Consider the following 22,506-nt stretch of genomic DNA (forward strand, 5'->3'; position numbering starts at 1 on the left):
CAGAAATGTAACCATTTTGATGTTCTATTGTGAATGAAAGGTTATGTATTGAGTTACTGACCCTTTTATTTTGAACAGGTTACTATGTAATTCAGGTGGATAGCTGGGGAAATTAGAACTTTTTGAAGAGGGAAGGATAAAGCTCTTTTAGTGAAATTAGCAAGAAAAAGCTGATGTAACTACTGAAGTGTTTTCTTTTAACAGTGGAACTAGTCTCCCAACAAATTCTAGATGTCCACCTAAGCAGCCAATCACACTTACAAAATTAAGGTGTATAGATTCTTCCAGAATAGTAGTTTTTGACGCAGTGAATGAAAGAGAAAATGGTCAGCATGGAAGTAAAAAGGAACAGAAAGTCAAGAGCAAAGAAACATCTGGAGTGGAACAATTATTAAGTCCTCAAAACCATCTCTTGCTGCCCCCCCAGCCACTTCCCTCACCCCCCAGTATCATCATCATCAGAAAAGAACTATCTGTGGAACATGTGTGAAAAAATCTATTTATGTTATATGAATAAATAAATGGAGAACAGGTACCTATTTTGGTGTTGCTGAAGCAGTTGGGTTTGGATTTGTGAATCTTTTTTCAGTGACCCAAGTTCTTCTTCTACCTATTGCAAACAGATGACAATGCTAACGCCTACAGAAAAGAAAGACACTCTAAACTGTAGATTTCAAAGTGTAATTTCCTTCCTTTTGCTGCCACCTTAAACTGTGAAACCAGTTACATGTGGTTAAATTCTGGCAATAAACCCAATCTCAAGTTCAGGGCAGTGTAAAAGGCTAGCAAACCAGCACCTGCCATCTTAACCGCAAAGCAGCATTTGTACGCCTTTACGCCATAACCATTTCCTTCAGCTGCTTTAGATGGGAGGTCACAGAGTTATCAAAAATACATTCTAAAAAAACAGAACATAAAAGTCTCGGAAGGAAAAGTATAACTTTCTCCACATACCAGGACAAGCTTTTCTTTGAGGTATGACACCTCTGAGTCTAAATCTTCCAGGATGTCAGCAAGTGCTGTGCTCAGGCTGTGGATGTGTTGGCTGGTAATATTCTCATGGTCACAGAGCTTCCTGCCTGTGCTGTCTTCATAGCCCATGAGGATGCCATGGAGTTCCAGAAGTACTTCCTCGTGGCTGTGGACCATCTTTTCCAGATGTTCAGTTTGGCTGTCAGCCTCCCTTAGCATCTCCTCCTGCAGCTGGCTGGCAGCTTCCAGCTTTTGAATAGTAGTTTTTAGCTGTATTTTGACATTCTCTTGCCTATGGGATTCCTTTTGTCTGAATTGGGAAAATGAAGAAATAATTTAGAAAACAGAATTCACAACGTGGATTTTTATCCTGAATAACAGGTATAATACGTATGCTGATCAACTGCCATTTTTTTTACAGCTACATAATAAGCTGTTTTCTAAACCAAGGTGCCACAGTCTCATCATCTTCATTCCTGAGGGCAAGCTTCTCATTTAGGAGATGTGGTGTGCCTCTCAAAGCCCATATATACACTCCACACAACACATCTGTCCTGGCCTTCATACCTAGCATCCTGAAGCGCATCTCTTTCTGACTGCACTTCCATCAGTTTGGTCCGCAAATCAGCAATGATCAATCTTAAATTGCTTTTCTGTTGCTCATGTAGCTCAGTAGTCTAAAGGAGGAAAAAACTCCAAACAAAGAAGCTAAACCAACCAAAATATTGAATAGATAACAACCACATGCCCCCACAAAAAAAAAAAAAAAAAAAAAAAAAAAAAAAAAGAGGCTGAGAGCAGCAAGGGTATGGGAATTACGGGTTTTTTTAATATTTCTTAACTTGCTAGTCACACTGTGCTGTCATGGACTGACTATGCATGGAACACTGCTACAATGGTCATGCCAACATTACTATCCATTGTCTATTTCTGTCTGTCAAATGGGACGTGGGAATCATGATGGCCAAGTACAACTTAGAGCAGACAAGAGGATGCTCAAAACAGTGCAGGTGAAACTGTCCAAAGACTCAGCAATGACAAAAGCAACAAAAGCTGGTCTATATTTTAAGAATCTGCCCCAAATTTGCAACTCACTTCATTCAGCCTCTTCTGCGCATCTCTACCTTTCTGCGAGTATTCTTCTAGAATGTTTTCCACATGTTCTTCACCAGCACCACTCATGTTTTCTTTCTCAGAATCAGTACGTATTTCATATTTGGAACAGAAGACATTATTGGGTGGACTGCTAGTGGTACGAGAACAGGCTGAGCTTTTCATCACTGTGCTGAGAATGGAAGGAGCTAAAACATTCTGGCTGCTGAGAAATGGGCTAGCAGCACCTGAAAGGCAGATAAATTTAACTGTTGAAACAAAAGTCATACGTGACAATAACCCATCATCTGTACAACTGGGCATTTGTGTCTCTTAGGGCCTAGCTATCAACAGTCAAACCTAGGAATCATCTTTTCTAAAGAGAACAAAGCCAGCCAATTCCAGGGTTTCCCACTGGGTGTGTGAAACTGAGTGTTCAGAGAACACTTCAGAACTGCTCTGCCTTTACCGTGGACTTGTGCTGGCAAGAGCTGTTCCAGATACAGGGCCTAAAGAGGATTCAACTTCAAATATGTAACATGAACTTCTAAATCACATAATAGCCTGCAATGTTCATAGTCATTTACTCCCAAATCTTCTGAAATCTATTTAATACTTGCCCACACTAGGCATATTGCCACTTGGTAAAGATTCCTCATGACTCAAAGCATGTATCATTGATTCCACTACGCATTTGGTGGTTTCTTCATGGAGTTTCAGAGACTCTTTTGGCTGTTTTTCCAGTCCCCCCCTGCAGAAAAGCACATAAATCATTTGCTGAAAAGGCAGGACTGAATACAGAAGAGCATCTGACTGCACTGCATCACAAATGCAACCTGAAAGGAATAACTGAAAAAAGCATTGAAACCAGAGAATTCATTTGGTAGCACTGTTGTACTTTCCTGGTTTGCAGGTATATTTGGCAACACAGTGACACATCTTCAACTGCTGCAGCTCCACTGTAGTCAACTGAACCATCACGTTTTGCCACTAGCAGGCATAATCTATTAAAGCCCAAAGAAGTAAAACAACACTTCATCAAACAAACAGAATTAAATTAGTTTATCTTCTGAAAAGGGATTTCCCTTTATTTCCACATTTTTTCTCCTAGCTGGCCAGTAAAATACTACCTTACTGATACAAAGCTGGAACTGTACGGTCCATCAAACCCACAGAAATCTGTCAAATACTTCATTTGCAGGCATGATAAGACACATCTAAGAGAACTTAGACTCAAGAGACATGTTTGGTTGTATAAAACCTTGAGCACAGAAGAAAGGAAACCTGTGCCAATACACACCATCTTATTTTATTGGAACTGATCAGGCATCGGATCATTTGCTACATTCCTGAGAGGGGTGGGGGGGTATGCAAAGAAAGCAGGCTATCTGCCTGCTAAAAAAAGGCAAAATGAGCTTTTCTGATCAAAAGAGAAAGAAATCCATCTAAGTGAGAATAATAGACAAGTTTTGGCAGTTCAGCTCTAAGCAGTAAAGAGAAGAAAACCACGAGGAAACATGAAGAAAAAATAGTTGAGGGACAAAGAGGAATCTGAAATTACGGAAAAATAGTTTAATTGGCAAGTCTACAGTTGAGGGAAGACAATGAGATCAGCAAGGAGAGCAGCTCCCAGTCATTGGGCATCAGTACTCTCGTGTGTACACACCAGGACTGCGACATTCACAAACGACCCAATTACAACACGCACAGTTGATTTCTGCCCATGCGGCAATTCTTTTTCACAATGCAACAAGTCTCTGTGTCTGTGCACTGCACTTGTTATGCCGCCTCTATGCAGCTGTATTAAGGCATCCTGATAAACCTTGATTTTCTTTCTGTGACATTACTGATGGAACTAGATCAGAAGAGATGGAAGCAAGCAGAACTGCACAGCACGGGGAAAAGCATCCTGAGTTTGTAACCCTGGAATTGGGAAGAAGGGGAAAGGGTGGAGGTTCTATCAACACTGCCCTGTTATTGTGCAGTATAACCTAAATGCATAAACAGGTGAAAAAATGACTACACAAATAGCAAAGATTAATCAATTTGACAGTTGGGACAGACATTTCGATTCAGTAAGTTTTTACATTCTAATTTCCTGGACACTGAGATGTACTATGCAAAAATACCACTTTTTCCTCACCATTTTTCATGTGACATCTGCCACTACACACTGTTGCAATGAGCACACTGGCGAGATGACACTTCAGCCTGATCCACCAGAGTCTGAGTGAATCAGTAAATCAAAGCTTTTGGGAGAAGAATACAATCCCAATTCTTCTCAGTTAGCAATTAATTTTGAAATCATTAATTATCCTTCTTTGGGAGACACTTTCAAATATTAGATACGTAACTGTATATAAAAATCACTAAATCCAAGCACTGCCTTCTGGGGAAAAAAACCCCACCTAACGCTCAAAACAGTAAAAATCACTGAATTTCACAAGTATCACTCCTCCAAAGCTGAATGATTCTGAATCTAAGAGCAGGCAGAACCACAGACCCCTGCAAATTCATTTCAAAGGGCAGTACTATATACTGCTCTTTGTGCAGAAATCCCATTGCCAGTGAAGAACTCACTCCACCATGGATACAAATTCAGCTATTACCCCGGCACACAAATTACATCGAGCAGTCTAGTTCATCCTTCACTGCAGAGTGCCTTGGGCACCCATATCCTTAAATTTTGTGTTCACAACTTCCCTGTCACATTATTATAACAGACTATACCTTAGGAATCTGCTAGTTTCCATTTTCAGTAAGTGTGCTGTTTACTGTAATGACAAATAGCAGGTACAGGAATTTATCTAATAATTAAAATCTGTGTACTACCTTAATTCCTGGATATTCTCGCTCATTGTAACAGCACCTGTGGAGAAAGAGATGTCTCATTATTTTCTAACAAACATATTAAAAATCAACTTTTATGTAATAAAAATTAATTTTCCCATCTAATTTTAAAACTGCAGGAGGAATTAAAGGATATTCAGGGAGATAGTTTCTCTCCCTCTTAAAGTGTTACACTTTCTTTTACAGGATGAACACAGATGCAGGCTTTTCTAAGTACTTGCCTGTTAAGTTTTGCAATAATTAAGTGGCAAATCATATCCACTACCACTTTCCTATGGTGTTTCCAGATACGGATTTTTTCTACAAGAAACTGAAGATGAGATTTCGATAAACATCTGCAGTGATCTTGGCTACCAAGGTTATCTATGTCAACCTGCTCGATTAAAGCCAAATTTAATGGCTTTTTTTTTTCCTCACCAAAAGAAAACAAAAACTTGAAGTCTAGGGCAAGTCTAGTCTTGCACATCTCGAGTTTTGGGAGTGTATTGCTATTAACAGTCCCAAATTACAAAACTAATTTGTGTGTTGGGCCACAACTCTGTGAACCGTTTCCTCAGGGGCAGTGGGGAATTAAAAGAAGGAAAAATGAAGAAAAAAACTATTACTCTGGGGTAGCTTTGAGCCAAATGGTGTTTGATTAGGTTTTATTTGAGCTATTTGGATTTTCCTGGGTGACTGGTCCTCTGGAAGACATGGACCTACACTGTAAATGAGGAGGTAGCTGTAGTAGCAGTTTCCACACCATGGACAATTTAACACCTTCAATAAACCCACTTGACTGAAAAAGACTACCGTAGGTGCTTCCTAAGGGCACATAACGGAGAAAGCGGAATTCTTAACTCCAGACACCAATTCTGGGCACCAGAAATACTTCCTTAATGGGAAAACATTGCCTCCAACCCTCACATAACAACCCCTGGAAAGTTCAGCTGTGCCACGATGACAGGCACTTTTCCTAAACTCGGGCTGCTTTGCCACTTCCCCTCCCCGGCCGCGTTTTCCCTGAGGAAAAGGCAGGCAAGGCTGGCTGTGGATCTCCCCACTGGCGATAGCGGCGCGGACCCGGCCAACGGCTGACAAAATGTCCGCCGCATGCAGCCACCTGCCTTTCCGCGGCGGGAAACGAGGGACCCCTGAGTGTCCCGCGACCGGCCTCCCCTGCCTGCACAGGTCTGTTCCAAACTCCTTTAAACTTCTATCCACCCTCCACATCGCCGCTCCGAGGGGCTTTTTATCTCCTGAGGGCAGGCACTCGCTATTCCACCCCCAGAGAGGCCGCTCCCTCACGCGGAGGAAGACTGCCTCGCCCTTCTCCGGTCTCGTCCCCGGGAAGCGGCCCTCCCGCGGCCGCAAGCCGATCCGCTGCGAGCCGCCCAGCTTCATCCCCCGTAAACCCGGGGAAGCCGCGGCGGGGATGCCGGGGCCGCGCAGCCGTGGGGGGCGTCCCTCCTCCCTTCCCCTCGACCCCAAGATGGCCGCTCACATGTGCCCCCCTCAGGCGATGGGCACCAGAGTTATGGCGCCCTCACGGCCGCTGGGTTGCGATGGCAGGTGGTTTAATGCTGCCGTGCTTGAGAATGGAGATAAAAATCCTGTCATAAGGAGGTAGGAGAGGGCATGGGTCACCTTCCTCATGGTATTTAGCCAGCAAAGTAGCACATATTGGGGGGTGACCATGGCCCAAGTTGGGGTGAGGAGACCTCCTCCTGCCAGAGAAAAGGCCAGAGGGGCAAAAGCATCTTCCCCAAAAGCCCACTTCAGAAAAGAATATTAAAATATTTATATATTCACACCAATATCTTCAGAGATGAAATGTTTTTGCATTCCCAAAGGTGGTTGCCTGATAGGTGCTCTCAATTCTTCATCAGAGAGCGGGTGCAGAGTCAAGAGACTATCAGTTCAGCAAAGAAAATGATTTGGCTGACTCCCCCATTTTGGATTTTGATTGCAGGAATGAGCATGCAGACGCCAATAGTCTGTCTGTCTTTTCAAGTTACTCAGAGTAACAGCCAACAGCTTATACCAGCCACATGTTACAAGTGTCCAGGAACAGGTATATAAACTGGGCCCAAAACAAAATTATCAGACAGGTGGAGAACTGAAGTCTGGGCAAACTCAGAAGACAGACATGTATGCTTATATATTTAAATAACTGAGAAGAAACCCACATAACATTTCCTCAACAAGAACACACCATTTTAATTTACAAGAGAAGAAAACCATTCACCTAGTGCTAGAGGACAAACCTAAGACAAAGGAAGAAAAGTGCTTTTACATGGACTACTTTAAACTGAGCGAAGAAAAGTAAGAATTAACCAGATGAAAAGACCTTTGGTCTCCACTCTCCTCACTGAACTGCACCCCAGTTTTCAGTGCATCAGCAGCAAAAAACATGCAGAGGATGAGAAACAGCTTGAGGAAAAAAAGTCTTCTTATTGCAACCCCCAGAAGAAGAGGCAGCACTGAAAACATATATTTTATTTCTACCCACAGAGAAAAGAGGCAAAGGAGTTTATAGGTAAATATGCTATACAATATCCTGAAGCCAGATTTCAGTGCTCAAACATCCCTGGGTGTTAACAAAGCATGAAAACTCATCTGGGAGGCAGCCTGCACCTACCTCTGACAAACACGAGTGAATTTGTTTCTCTTGTTTTTTGGATGGTTCACTGAGGTTTGCTCCTTGCCGTGGGGCTGGGAGGGAGGGGGGCACTGATCATCTTGCATTCACTCCTGCTTTTGCTGTGCTCCAGGCTGCACATCCAGATCCCAAACCCAAAAGCTCCAAAGGAGCCACCTGCCCCTTACCCTAACCCCTTCGCCAGACTCGGTAGCCTTGGGAACAAACTCCTCCCCCTGGAGCCGATCATGTGCATGAGGGGGAGCCGCTAAACGCTGCTCCCAACGATTGATTTCTCTGCAAAGTGACGTTCAAAGGCCTGCTTCAGTGGGAAACTTGATAGCTTTTCGCCATCAAGGTCCCGGCGGCGTGATTTCTGGGGAACATTACCTCTCCTGGCAGCAGGTGCCTTTTTCGTCTAGCGTTTTGTGGGAGTCCAGGCCTCTTGAGCACGCCAGCCTCTTTGCAGCTCCCCCTGCCTCTCCTGAAACAGCAGTTACAACCTGGGGACAGAGTAACTCTTTCAGGATGTAATTCCCAAGTAACTTTTTTCCTGTTTTAGGAGTATCTCTTAAAACAAACATCTAAGTATCACCATAGGTTTGCCAGCAAGATACAAATAAGGCATCTTCTGTTTAAAATTATCCATTCCTTCCACAGAGAGGACTATGAAGTGTGCAGGGGGGATATTGCTTGAGAGGGAGGTAATGGAGTAATTTATGACAGCAGAGGTTCTACTTCTAAAATGCCTTGGTCATGCCCAACAGCTGTTTCAGATTTAGTTAAAGGCATTAATAATGGCTTTAACTGTTAAATAATTATCTTATTTTGGGGACGCCCCCAAAAAAATTAATCTGTTTGAACCTTCCATGTTTCTTCATATGCCACATATTAAACATAAAGATATACAGAATTTGCCGTGCTCTTTACAGGATGAGCTCAGACACAGGGCTGTGTCATCAGAGCTTGCTGCAGTGTTCGGCCTTAAATAAGAGCATCTGGCCATGGTGCCTCAGGTGACTTTAGCTGTAATCCATCTTGCAAGTAACAATTGCAAGAAATAGCTTGGCAAAGAAACCTCTGATCTCAGCAGATAGGTGTATCTAAAACCCATCCAATTGTGTACCTAACCTGCTAAGGTAAAGATAAATACTACACAGCAGTTCAATTAAACGAGGTGATGGCTGCCCTGAGCATTTTGTGCTTCTTTCTTTTTCTAAAGTGTGTAACTGAGTCTCAGCAAGGGAAAGCCCTTGGAATAATAATACTGGATAATTATGAGTGATCATGGAATCTTTTATTAATTTAGTGTTAGAATGAGGACTTTGAATAAGATGTTTTGTGGATCTTATTAAGTTGGTCCATTCAGAGTGCAAAATGGCCTGTTTCTCTGGAAGGGCTTACAGTAATATATTGAAAATCAGGGATTGTTATTGCTGAAGGGGCCTCAATGTTGTTACAGATATAATGCTTGTGTAACAACAACAACCTATATGTTGCAAGGTTTCAGTGTTGTACTGTGATGTCTCTTTTTGATTCCTGGTTCCTGATTCAAACTCTTGGTTCAGTAGGGTGATTATCTTTGCATTAGATCAGATAGATGAAAATTCATATGCAGAGAGAAAATCTGCAATTCTGAATTCAGATACCCTGAATTCACCTCTTTGAGCTGTGGCAGCACTTGTACTCTCCTTAGAGGAATGGAGCTATTCCTCATATTGGCCTGTTGCTTTTCAGTTTGCTTTGAGTAACTGAGGAACACAGAGCTGTTTTGTGCCAGAGGCAATACTATATGGAGAGACTTTTTTATGTTCACCAAAGAAAATTCTTTATTTTCAGACTTTAAAGACAAGGGCCTTTTCCAACACAAAAGGGATGCAGATTCATGGATTTTGCAGCTTACTTCTGTTTCTCGGCTTTGTTCTTTTCTTTCACTCTCAGTTCTCTTGCCTTGTTCTTTCTGTCTTATTTTTCATATGTTACCTCAGGCCTATCCAGAAAAGCAGGCTTATTCTGTGGCCTGGAATGAAGACAAACTCAAATCCAACTTGGAATCTGAGCAGAGCTTCCCGTTTTAGCTCTAGGTATGTTTCCCTCTAGAACAAATTTTGAACAGTGGTAATTGATTGCAATCCCTTTGGGCCCATACGAAGTCTTAAAGTGTGTTCCTTCCTATAATTTCTTCTTTAAGATGCAAGGCTGAAATCTTATTTTAGATGTAAGACTGACATTCCCTGCCCATGGCAGGAGGGTTTGAACTAGATTATCTTTAATGTCCTTTGCAAACCAAAACATTTTATAATTCTAAGATTTTACAGAGTTGATTGGATGGATATGTTACAGTCAGCTCAAGCTGATTGGAGGTAAGATAGAAAAGCCATATTTTCTATTTACTTGCTTCTAATTTTTTTACATTATAAATCTTCAAGGGAATTGTTACCCCAAGAAGAAATTATTCACTTCTTAAGGGATCCTGGGCTGATTCAGAAGGGTTATGTCTTTTGGCATTCATGTTTTGTTCCATCCTGCTGCAGATTTAGGTGAATGGCTTCAGGACTCAGGGGAGAGGAAGAATCTGGGGCCACTGGTGCTTGAAGGCTGACTGATTATTTAAAACTCCTGAAGCTCTTCAGCTTATACAGAGCCCTGTCTGGAAGAAAAAAAAAGTTGTTCTGTGATAAAACCAGTGAGTTAGGAAGAAGAAGCATTGCTTTTGTTTTTCAGCCTTTTCATGCTTTTTGTATGACCACAGGCAAGTCACTCATTCCCTCTGTATCTTGGAAGGTGCAAAGACCCACATTTCTATCCCCTTTTGTCCACCTTGAGAATATTAAATATAAATACTCTCAGACAGGGCTGTTTCAAGCCTTTTCCTTGCACAGCAGCAGTCTGTGCACAACTAGAAATAGAGAAGACTCCAAAAGCAGGAACGAATGCAAGATGATCAGTGTCCCTCCGCTCATCTTGAACTTTTTGTCAGCCTGCTTGCAGTGACAGTTTTCTGCCAAACACGATATATTGGGTCATCAGTTACACTTCTGCTCTTCTGTTGTCCAACTCTGAGTTATTTTAGCATGTTACTGCTCCTCAGAAGTCCCTTCAGTACAGATGAGGGCTGCTTTATTTTGTAAAGCTTCTCGTTAGAGATAAGTTGAGATAAACTTGCTTCCTCTGTACAGGATATAATTAAACAGCAGTTACATTTGAACTAAGCATAATTTTTAATTGCCCCAGCTGAAAAGACAGTGACAGATCTGTACAGATTTTAGGAGCTGAATTTCCTTTCTTTGATTTCTAGGTTTACCTGTAATCTGACCTAATGATGTGCCAGCTCAGGGACCCAGGTAAAATCACTAACACCACTCTGAACAGATTCTGCTTCCTTTCTGAAAGGGAAAAGTATAGCAAATGGCTACTAACAAAACTGTTAAATGTTTGCATCTACATCAATCAAGTAAACTTAAAACTGTGACAACTTATAGTGCCAGCAGATGGGGGCAGCATTGCTCTGATGAACTTCATTTGCAAAAGAAACTTGGAATATTTGAAGGAAATTGAGGAAAAGCCAGAGCAGGCCCCAAGAAGGAGGCAGTGCCTTTGTTAATGATAAATGTAGGGTTTGATTGTGAACACTGAAAAGTGGAATCAATGAGAATTTTTGGCAGTTTAGCAGTTTTAGCAGTGTAGTGCTTGGCAGTTGAGAAAAAGGGTTATGACATGACTCTGTTTCAAATCTATTTTCTCTTACACTGAAACCATACAAAATTTTAATTCAATTATATTGTTCTGCATGGACAGCACTTTTCTGAACCCATGTCTTTTCCATTGCACCCCAACAGAGAGTATCTCAGCTCTGTCCTGAGAGCCACTCCTCGTAGAATAATTTCTTTCTTGTAGCGAAGAGTGGTAAGCTATTTGTGCTGTTTGAGGTTCTTGCCAGAGGCAAGATGAGGCACTTTGTACTTCATACTTTGAAATGTTTGCATATAGGTGAATGGTGAATATTGTTTTACTTGTATTCAGCACTGAAATCTGTTTCTCAGAAGAATAAGTTTTCAGCTAAAGCACAGCAATGCTCATCTCCACGTTGTTAAAATCTCACTTCCTTCATCATTGCTGCTATCTCTAGTGTTCCAAAAATCCATGTGTTTCTTGGGCCATTACCAAGAGGGATGGCCCAGACAGTTTCTTTATGAGAAGCGTATGGGTAACACAGATAGGAACTGGATTCTATGAGCACCTGACGGATTTTTAGCTCCTGTGTGGAATAAGAGCCTGCTGAGAAAGCAGCACAGTATCTGACAGCCCTTTTGGGGTGATGATTGGTTTTTCCTTAGCTGGTCATGGGTCTCTGATATATGCAAGCACCTGTATGTGACCTTTTTAGAGCTGGATTAACAGTATAAAGGACTAGTAAATCTCGAGGTAGTAGCAGGAGAAAATTATGTGCTCGAAAGGATAAAAACTATGATAGAATTATTGGCAAAAATGACGTTGGAGTCAGCACCTTAAATGAATTGCAGCTCTTGAGGGGAAGAAAAACCGTACCTCAGAAATTATTTTGGTAACTGTTAACCATCAGCCACTGTAGGCACTGGGAAAAATATAGCTTGTGCTGAAATTCTGGTGTCTGCAGACAGGTGCAGTGACCAACATTTTGTATTGGAAATTGATAGAATCCAAAGAAGTACCTTGGCTTGTTAACAGGCTGGCATGTTCTTCTGTGCAAGAACATAGGCATAGTCCTGATGTGTAAGAACATAGACATAGTCCTGATGCCTATGGATAGGAGGATGTATTGCCCCAAGAGACAGCTCCCAGAGCCTTAGCCTGGCTCTAGAAGGTCTGTGAAGGGACAGAAATGAATTGCTCTTTGTGGTGACTTGGAATGAGCATTTTTACAGTGAAATACTAGGAGAGTGAAACTACAGAAAACTGATTTGAGTCAGGCAAGTGTACGTTCTGGATAAAAGGAATGTGTGAGCCTGACCAGGATGTGAAGCTAATGAAAACTCAGCCCCTGGGAGGGAAGCAGGGGGGACAAAGCTCAATATAAGCAAGGATTGAGGATCATCTACCATGAAAAATAAAGGGAGGGGCCCTCTTTTCTGCATTGCTTTCCATGGCTATTGGGAACAAGAGCTGGGATACATGGGGCAAGTAGAAGACTCTGAGGAAACTGTAACATCTTAAAGGGGATGCGAATGGGGCAGCATGCAGGGCATGAACAAATGCAGAGATTTCTGGTTTGGAATCACAGCTCCACAGCTTTTCCCCCTCTTCACAGCTTCCAAAGCCTGAAGGAGAAATAATGCACATCCTAGGCACTAAGATCAAAAGTTAGGGGCACCTTGGAGGCATATGCACTACTACCTGTCTACTCAGCTCTGCCAGCAGGAAAGGGAGCAGCCTGTGGGCTGTCCTCTCGATCATCCTCCTCAAAGGCTGACAGAAAACAGAAAATATTTTGAACACCTTCGCTGATGTCAACAGCTGTTTCAGGGATGAGTCAAATCCCTACGCGTAAATGTGTATGTGCAAGAGCAGATGCACCCACATTGGTAAGTTCTACAGTAGTCATTGGTAACTGCCCAAATTAATAGAAGTATCTGAAATTCTTAGTGTTATTTCTTATGCCATACATTGGGAAAGCACTGACCTTTTATGACAATGTAAATGAGGGAAAGAAACATGTCCAGGGAAGCTGGTATGCTCCATGCAGAGGAAAAGCACTTTAGGAGAGCAAAATTATCAGCAGTGCTCCACTGTGCTGATTTGGAACAGGTCCATTGTAGTCAGCAACTGACAGTTTGGATTGTTAGAATTCCTTGGCAAGTACAATAGAAAGATGACAGTTTCCGGGGCATAATAAAAGGGTGAGCCTCAGCTTTTGCATACTGCATTTTATAACTGCATGCTTGACTTGCACTATTGGGAAGCACTGCCTTGCTTGCCTTAATCCATCTCTCTCCCTCCCTCTCTCTCACTTCCTCAGCTCCCTCAGAGCAGCAGTAGCTGCTGCAGCTTTGGCAGATCATCAGGGGAACGCGGAACATGAAAAGAGTTCAGTCATCGTCTTAACATTTTTCCCAAAGGATTATTTTCACCTGCTTCTCCAGTTTTCCTGATAGACTTTTTTGCACTTTTTAATCCAATAAATACAGAGTTATTTCACATTTTAACCCCCTCTTAACAGTTGTAGGAATGGACTTTCTCTCGCCTCCTCCCCCAGCCTTTTTTTTTTCTTTTGACAAGTCAGAAAACTGTGGAGTGAGCGGACAGAGTAACTGAGAGGAGAGGGAGAAGACACTTCCATTCTTTCAGTGCAGTGGGCTGAGGCAAAAAGGCCATTGTAATGGTAAATCTCATGCAGAAAGGAAGAAAAGACTGATAATCAATCACAACTGAAGCATTCGTTTGGATTTTGGCAATTTGCTGGCCAAGGGCTTTTAAATCTCTAAACTTTTTCTAAATTTTTTTCTTTTTGCCTGCACCTTTAAAAGCACAAGTTTGATATACTGAAGACAGGAAATCTTTATCATGCCCAGGATACCTGGGAATGAGGAAAGCATAGTGCTGAAACACCAGTAAAACATCACAATTCTGAAGGAGAAACAGCATTCTGAAATGTTGATGAGAAATGTTTCTAACCCAGCACATTGGACTTCAGCTCTGAAGAAAAATTTTCTGTCTCAGACTCTTTTTGTTTCACTTCTTCAGGGATGAAGAGGGCTTGTGGGCTTCTGAGGAGTTTAATTTCCCACTTTGTTATTGTGGTGATTGCCTGAATGGGTTTTGTATTTGACTGAGTATGTGATAGGACAGATGAGGATGTTAGACAATATTAACACCAGCATATCATCTTCAGAGTGCAGCATTACCCATAAAGGAAGATATATCTACCTGGAGGCACTGCTCCAAGGAGGCGCTCCATGGGGATTCACGCTGAAAGGCGGACTGGAGCATGGGGAGCCATTAATCATCTCAAAGGTATTTTTCTTATTTTAAATGAAAATGCAAGCAAGTTAGAAGTGGTGCCCATTTAAAGGGGAAGAGCTGTAAAATAACACCGAAATGTTGTATTTTAGACTGTGTTTGTCTTCATTTTGAAAACTATCGAGCACCTATTCAAGTTAGTAGGTTTGTTCAGGAGCTACGTGTTTGAGAAACACATGAGAGCTCTTGTCATTGTTTAATTATCAAAGTGCAGGTTTTGTCCCACAGGAAATATCTCGTCTTCTAGAAATTGGTTCTATTTATTTCACTACTTTAAATGGGAGTGAGTAGGGGACTCTTACGAGGTGATGGTGTGTCAGGAAGTCATAGCATATTTGAGCATGTTCAGTAATCCATCACTGCCTTGTCTGAAGAGAGAACCTAAGTGCTTTAAGTCACAGGATGTGATGTTGGCTAGTTAGAAGTGTGTGTGTGTGCAAACAGAACAATAAATACTTGTACCTATTTGGTATGTGTATATATTATACTGTGCCAGTGGTTTTCTCACCCTATGTACTCTCTACTTATTAAATAACTATGCCTCCAATATTTTTATTATGTCAGTTATTCATGATTGAGTATTGTCAGCAGGCAACTAGTAGCATAGCTCACAAGGATATTTTGTGGGGAAAAAAATGGGAAGAGTTCTTCATTCTCATCAGAACTGGGCTATTAAAAGTACCCAGGTACCTCGACATGCAGATACTGAAGACAGTGTATTTTCAAAAGTATCAAATTGAAGCGATGAATGTCTAATATATGTTTGACCTATGGCCCATAAGCTGTTTTGAAAATAGGATTTAGGTAATTCTGAATTTTAACTTGTAGTGCCTTTTAACTATTTTTTCTCTTCTGTGCATTCTGCTTGCGTAGCATGCATTCATATAGCAAGCTGTTAGGTGCATATATGTGATTATGTCTCATCTTACTCCTTCCTGTAAACTGGGATGTATGTGGGGAATTAAAGGGTCAGAACCAATGACAGCTAACAGAAAGTGCTGATAATCAGTCAATGACAATCAATGTTATTAAAATCCTGCAAATCACTGTGCGAACACATTCACATGAGGACTCTCAGTCACTTGAATAGTTCACCTGAAATAATTCATTTGTAATTAGTGCAGCTACACGTGGAAAGGCAGCATGGGGGGAACTTTCATAAAAGTTCTGTCATCAGAAAGAAGTTTCAGAAATTTCACATTATCTTCATTCTTGCAGGACCTCCTTGGAAGTATTTGGCATAGCCACGTAAAGCAAAAGTAGCCTCACTGAAATAATGTTTTCTGTTTGCACTTTATAAACTTGAAAGACTAACACTTCATCCAGGTTGTCCACTTCTATTGGTAGTGTTCTGCATTCGTGAGGAAAAGGTTTCTTTTTGCTTTGATATTCTTCCATGATGTAAAAAGTGCCACCCCTTTTTAAAAAACTTTAGTTGGGGGCAGGGAGGCAGAAAGGGAGAGAGATGGCTCTAGCTGCTGAGCAGTAATTCATCTATGGGATTTGGTTGCCACAACAACCAGGCCCCTTAATGTCAAACACGCCTGGAGCGTGCATAGTGCCACTGGGAGCTGTGTGACTTGTGCCTGCCTTCTGTGAAACAACACTGCGAAAATGTGGTGGCGTTTTTTGGTTGGGTTGGTGGTTTTTTCACTTGTAGCTACTGCTTGGTTTGTGCTATCACTGTTAGCATTTTGATGTTTTGCTCATGCATCGCTGACACAGAGCTGGAGGATGGCTTGCATGTGAAAGCTGTGCTTTCAGGAATTCATGCAGTACCTATGGCTGTTTCCTGATTCCCAGTTTCAGCTGAGAAATTCCTTTTGTGTATGAATTCGCTATGTGCTCTTTAGAATTACTTGCATATTAGTCATTTAGCTAATTCAGTATTCTTCTATGTATACTGTGAAGTACTGAGGAAGTGAAGAAATGATAAATTGAATCATGTTACGGGTTGAATTCTGTGCTCACACAAGAGGACTTACACATTCATAGAATGGTTTAGGTTGGAAGAGACCACTAAAGATCACACTACTCATGCAGTACACACTAGGAATGATCCAACAAGAGTACTAAATCATATTACCTATAAATATCAGAAAATGTGGATATCAGGTTTTAATTTCCGATTATCCATAATTAAGGTAGGATTTCTATTTCTGTTTCAGCTGCATATTCTGTTTTGGCAAATACATTATGTCCACTCAACTGTCTGTTCATATTGACAGAGTGGTGTTAAATGGCCCTAGATTAAATAAAAGTGTAGGTTTCAGCAAATATTGAAGCTGGTACTAGTGAAAGCTTGCAACATGACATAAAACAGTCAAAGTAACATTGATGTATTGGTATAGAATGCTAGACAAATAGCAAACCTGTGTGAATGCAGTAGTTCTTTCTAGCCGTCAGGAACTGATGCTCATTTGAGATCCACAAGTGTTGGCCTGTCTCAGCTTCAGACCAAAGGCTGTGATGAAAGCTAAAACCCAAATGTGTGAATTTACAAAGGGCCTGGGTGTATGAAAACTAGTTCTTGCAGCTCTGGCAGATTTTTCCACCAATAATATGCCAAGAAATTACCCTGAAGCAGTAGGAGCAGCAGTTGGGAGTACAAGTTGCAAAAAAGAGACCTATATTCTCAGCTGATAGAAGGTGCTGGTTTAGAGATCTGAATAGCATAGTTTTAGCATCACCTTTGAAGTAATAACAAGTTATCATCTACCACCTTTCAGTAAAAGTCCCTTTGCTGGATAGATGTATTACTGTGCTTCTGTGCAACAAGACAGGCAGTTTCTTGGTATGTGTGTGTGAGGCTGAGTGCACAGATAGGCAAATTCACAGTTAAACACACTAGTAAATGCTTTGCCGAATGAGCCTCGGTGATCAGCACATCATGCAACCAAGTTTAAATCAACTTGTCAGAAATGTTGGCTGTGCAGCTAACATGAATTTAGGTAGTTAAAGCAGATGACCTTTTTATGCTAATGCTGTTCCTTTTTTCCCTATGGAAAGACAAACCAGTTTCATGACAGCTTACTCGAAGTCCTCAACACAGGCTTCTTCATAATGTATTTTGCTGGAGGTGGGGGCAGACCATAATCAAATTTATTACATCCAACCCACCTTTCCCCGTCTCCATATAGGAAGCTACTTTGACAATTCCCTCCAGTCGATTTGTTTCTATTTCGTTTCTGGACTGACTATATGTAACTCATCACAGGAAGGCTGTAGAATCACTACTTTGTGTTATGATTCTGTCAGTATAGGACATTTAAAAGAACATAGTGATTTTCAATGGAAAGAAATTTGGAAATGCTAATAGTACATCGGCAAAATGGAAACTCAGGGTCTTGACCACCCTAGAGCAGCACTCAGCCACCTTGGGAACATCAGGACGTTCCCTTTGTCTTCTGGAGCTGCCTGTTGGGACACAGCACTTTAGGGCTCTGCATGATATTCCTCGTCTGCCACCTCAGCTTGTGAGGGAGCTTCAGAAATAAGCTTTGTGAATCTACCCGACATTAATTTTTGTTGTACCAGAAGGAAAGGGATGAAAAGATGGGCTGCACCTCAAGGGAACATCCAAAAATCAACACCTAAATTAGCACCAGAATGTCACTGGTTAGCAATGGGACAGTGTCCAAAAAGATAACTCATGGGCTGCAAATTAACAAAATGTGTTTTCCCTTTTGTATTGATCCTCTGGTATGAGACATGTTGTCAGTAAAGAGCGTAGGTGGGAGTTTGAAAGGGAGCTATAGTCTTAACAATCTTCCTGGGGAAGAATTTCTCATTTATAAGAGCTTAGAGAATAGCTGTCAGTCAAATTATTTCCTTGGAACTGTTCACAGTTTCTCCCTTTGTTTTCAAATACATAAATGTCTTGCAGAGGTGAAGAAGGAAAAGAAGTTGGTGGCAATAGTAAAGCACCTCTCCAAGAACAAGCACATTATACTAATTTTTTCCCGCTGAGAGAATTTTGCAAGTTCATAGACCTCAAAGAATCCATCCTGTATCTGCAGAAAATGTGCTACTCATAGTTATCAAATACTCTTCAGGCCAGAAGGTTCCCAAATTTTTAATTTCTTTCACTTTTTTTAAACATTTCTTCTCTGTCCATTAGTGTTTAAAAGGTAACTTTGTATCATAAATGTCTCACTGATACTTCAGAAACAGTAGAGGCCACATCTCCTGTAGCGACCTCCACTTCTCTGTTTTCAGATCTTGGTTCATATAGTTCAACTTCTGCTTTTTTATTATACCTGTTTAGTCTTCAGAACCATGTAACTTTGGCCAAGATTTTGGGAGATTGGCTCACAGTGGAAATGTTTCTTCACCTGGAACCGAAAATCACATGAGAAATGCAAAAGGGATTGCAGGTGATAATCCCAGAAGGAAACCCAGATTTCCATTTCCGTATTATTTTTTTGGCTCCTCCTGAGCTGTAAGATCAAATTTGCAAAATGAAAGCCCTCAATATTCTAGGCAGGAAGGACAAACTGGTAACAGAAGTGTTCATTCCCTCTCAATTTCCTGCAGGAATTTTTAATTTGGGATAATTAATGTTAATCAGTCTCAACCTTTTTGTAGCCAGGCGATCTATTTCTGCAGTCTCTTTCTCATTGCTACACACAAACCTTTGCAATAGTTTTAGCTGTTGTAGGCCTCTGAAATGCCCTTTTATTTGCGCTCCATGTTGATGATACAAACAAAAGAGTTGTTTCACTTGCCTAGGAATTAAAGCATGTAAAGCGTTCTTTCTTGGATAGTGGCTATGTGGGAACACTTTTCCCATGCTGTTCTGTAGTTCATCGGTTCCCTTGACTCAAAAGGGTAGGTCATTTACAGGCACCTCATGCCAGAAGCATCACACAAACTCTGAGGTTTACTTCTCAGCAGGGAGGTAGGAAGCAATAAAAGTTTAATAATAATACGAATAGCCTGGGACAGAGCCTCAGCAATAATTCCGAATTCTTGTAAGGTGTTTAAACCTTGTTGGGAGCCTGATCCAGCTTCTGATGAAATGAATAGCCCTCAGCAATTGGTGCTTACTGGAGCTGGATCAGGCTGTCTTCCACGAGGCTCCTGTGCCTCTGCTACTTCTCTAACATTTTTGGTTATGATGCCTTGCCCACCCCACTTGAGTGAGCGCATAGAGCAGTTAGTGACATTTAATGAGAATTGTTCCACCATTCTTGACAAAAAAAGCCCCAAAAGGCCATTCTGAGCCACTTACCCCTGTCTGTGCCTCTCATCAAAACACTTGGAGTCAGTGTCTTCCCATTAGGTTAGCATCAGGAGCCCACTGCTTTCCCCACTCAAATGCCCAGAGTCACCATAAACACAATTACATTATCTTTTTGCACTGACAAGCAAAGATGCTTTGCATCCATTCCCCATATCCTCTGTGTGGCAAACGGCAATTTAGAAACTGTTAACCTTTTTGTAGGTCTGCAAGCACGAAGAAGACAACCAGCACTCGCATTAGGGGCTTGTCTGAAGTTGGCAGAGTCACTATAGGCTTATTGGCCTGGGCCTGAGGGCATGAAACTGAGGCAGGGTGACTTGTTCTGTGATTAGTAATTTTTTTAAATTACTTTTTCTTTGCAAGTTTCCACACTTGGTCTTGTCTAGTTAGATATGAACTTTATTTCTCTCCTTACTGCTGAAGAATAGCTTGGGGCCTCTGCGTTGTTAGTGTTTAAGAAAATACCCCTTTTCACTATTTATCTTCCAGTATACTGTGAACGGGCTGATGAAGGTTTCCATTTCAAAGCCATTTTACACTCATGCCTTCTTGTAGAGCACTGGTTATACATTTAGGGACATAGATATGGATGTTGTGTATAATATGGCATAGTATGTGTATAATATATTGTGTATAATAAGGTTTTTTTCTTGTGTAAGAACGGAACAAGAATGGTACATAAGAATCACCTGAGTGCTGATCTCTTACTATTTAACTACATCAGTTTACAGGGCATGGAGGGTTGGCACATTTATTGTTCCTTCACTTGTATTGATTGGGGAAAGCAGTAAGTGAACAGTAAGAGGATGGTAACTCACCTAGGACTAAACCATAATGTAATTGCTTGTGCTTGGTCTCAGTCCATAGGCAGGTGAAAAGGTGAGCCTGTGAGTAAAAAGAAGTGCAGACTTTCACTGACTGGCATCCTATCTGGGTTGTAGTAAAAAGATCAAGAACCAAACCAGTCTGGTCAGCAGAAAGTATTTCTTCCTGATTCCCCTCTTCCTGCCCCCCAGTACTTTTTTTAGGTTTGGCACTGGAGAAAGGTGTGCTCTGTCAGCTGATGAGCTGCACATCTGGCTCTTGTTGCTGGACTGTGGCAACACACAAGGCAGACCCATGATCCCAGAGAGCAAGAAAATCTGGATGATGCAGACCTTTGCTTTTAGAGATGCAGAAGGGAACTGCTGTAATTGTTTTGGAAAGCAGAGGGGCAATTCCTCACCACTCTTCCTTGTTTCTCAGGGCTCAGATTAGGGCCTCACTAAAGACTGCTGATGCCAGCACAAGGGACAGGCTCGTCTACCTTTTCTTAAAGCTAGGGAATTGCTTGATGAAAAGGCTTCTATTGTCAGCCCCCTCCATTAGGCTGCCGACAGTTCTCTAGCACAAAAAGACTTCTGTTCACTTCCACAGCACTGAATTAGCAGTCGCAGACAAACTGGCTGACTGACGTGAGCAGTGGCTTGCTGGGCATTGCGGCTGCACCAGCAAAGTCAGTAGGAGCTTTTCAGACTGCAGATGGGCTGTCTGATGGCGTAGTGCCTTTGTTTGCTATGCATCATGATGAGCCCGTCTACTGGGAATACCTTGCTTGTCCTTATTAACAAAGATCAGCAGAGATGGATCCCAAGGTGCACAGACAACTCAGTGACATGACTTTTATGAACGTGCATGTGGAAGGAAATGACCCTTGAAAAAAGTTACACCTCTGTGCTGACAAGGGGTGGGGATGATGAGTGACGGGTGTCTGTCTCCAGCTGACCAGTCATGCTCCAGAGTTACCTCCTCACCAGAGAAATCAACCCAGGCTGCAAAGTTTGGGTCCGAACCCACAGAGATAGCTGGTCTAAAAGATGAGGTCTCCACCACTGCATTGCAACTGCGCAAGTTACAGAGGACCATATGCAGCGTAATGTCCTTCAAAGTCACAAAAAGATGTAGCAAGAGTATTTTCTTCTGAGGTTCTTGGACCAAGAGGAATCCTGTGTGATTAAACACAACATGTAAGCCGTAGGGTCAGTAAGTGGAGCCTTGGTAAATCCTGCTCTAGCTTTAGCTTATAGGAAGGAGATTAGAGAGAAAAATGCCATGTATCCTTGTTTGTTTGGCTGTAGCAGGTGTAACCAGTTGAGATTTACACTGAACCTAGAATGAGAACCAGAGAATACACTTTTAAAACCAGTGTTTGTTCAGAATACGTGATTGCTTGTGAAAGGCTTTACTGCATTCAATCTTTCCCACGCTTCTTGCGAGCCCAAGGCATAGGAGAAAAAACCATCATCGATAACAGAGCCGGAGCTGAGCTAATCTCATCTCAAATTTCATCAGTGTTTGCCTTCAGGATCTTTTGATGAAGCTCAAAACCGTGGAGCATGAATCCAGCATGTGTGGTGTGAACCACTCAGACTTTGGGAGGGATCTTTGAAAGTGAAAATGAGATGAACTGTAGTTTGCTTGCCAACAAACATGGGTACTCAAAGAAAAAGTATCTAAAGGCCTTTGAAAATCGCCTGAAACCACAAAATCGCGGTCACTTACTTGTGTATTTCAAAGCCATCTGGTGGCAGCAGAGAGCACCCAAGACCAGTGTCGGGCAACCCTGAGTCTGTCAGTATCCGTCAGTCCAGGGGGCAAATCTCTCTCAAAGACAGTAGACTTTGCCTTTGAGCTTGAACAGCAGAAACTGATGGGCCTTTTGCCATCATTCTGGAGTCTCCAGGCTGTGTTT

The 22,506-nt window shown here is 41.8% G+C and overlaps 2 protein-coding genes across 3 annotated transcripts in view; one reads left to right on the top strand and one right to left on the bottom strand.

Moving 5' to 3' along the window:
- Window positions 1-7,706, bottom strand: part of CCDC158 (coiled-coil domain containing 158) — a 32,309-nt gene extending 24,603 nt beyond the window's left edge. Inside the window, 7 exon segments of the mRNA XM_030492388.1 lie at window positions 537-610; window positions 955-1,282; window positions 1,540-1,649; window positions 2,068-2,312; window positions 2,685-2,815; window positions 4,897-4,933; window positions 7,535-7,706. Coding sequence (XP_030348248.1) covers window positions 537-610; window positions 955-1,282; window positions 1,540-1,649; window positions 2,068-2,312; window positions 2,685-2,815; window positions 4,897-4,922 — 914 coding nt within the window. The 5' untranslated portion in view covers window positions 4,923-4,933; window positions 7,535-7,706.
- Window positions 7,707-14,359: 6,653 nt separating this feature from the next.
- Window positions 14,360-22,506, top strand: part of SHROOM3 (shroom family member 3) — a 140,571-nt gene continuing 132,424 nt past the window's right edge. For both annotated transcript variants that reach the window (XM_030492613.1, XM_030492614.1), the window contains exon 1: window positions 14,360-14,524. In XM_030492613.1, the coding sequence (XP_030348473.1) occupies window positions 14,360-14,524 (165 nt within the window). The remainder of the gene's footprint in view (window positions 14,525-22,506) is intronic.

Source organism: Strigops habroptila, chromosome 7 (genome assembly GCF_004027225.2).
Source record: "Strigops habroptila isolate Jane chromosome 7, bStrHab1.2.pri, whole genome shotgun sequence".
Lineage (NCBI taxonomy): Eukaryota > Metazoa > Chordata > Aves > Psittaciformes > Psittacidae > Strigops > Strigops habroptila.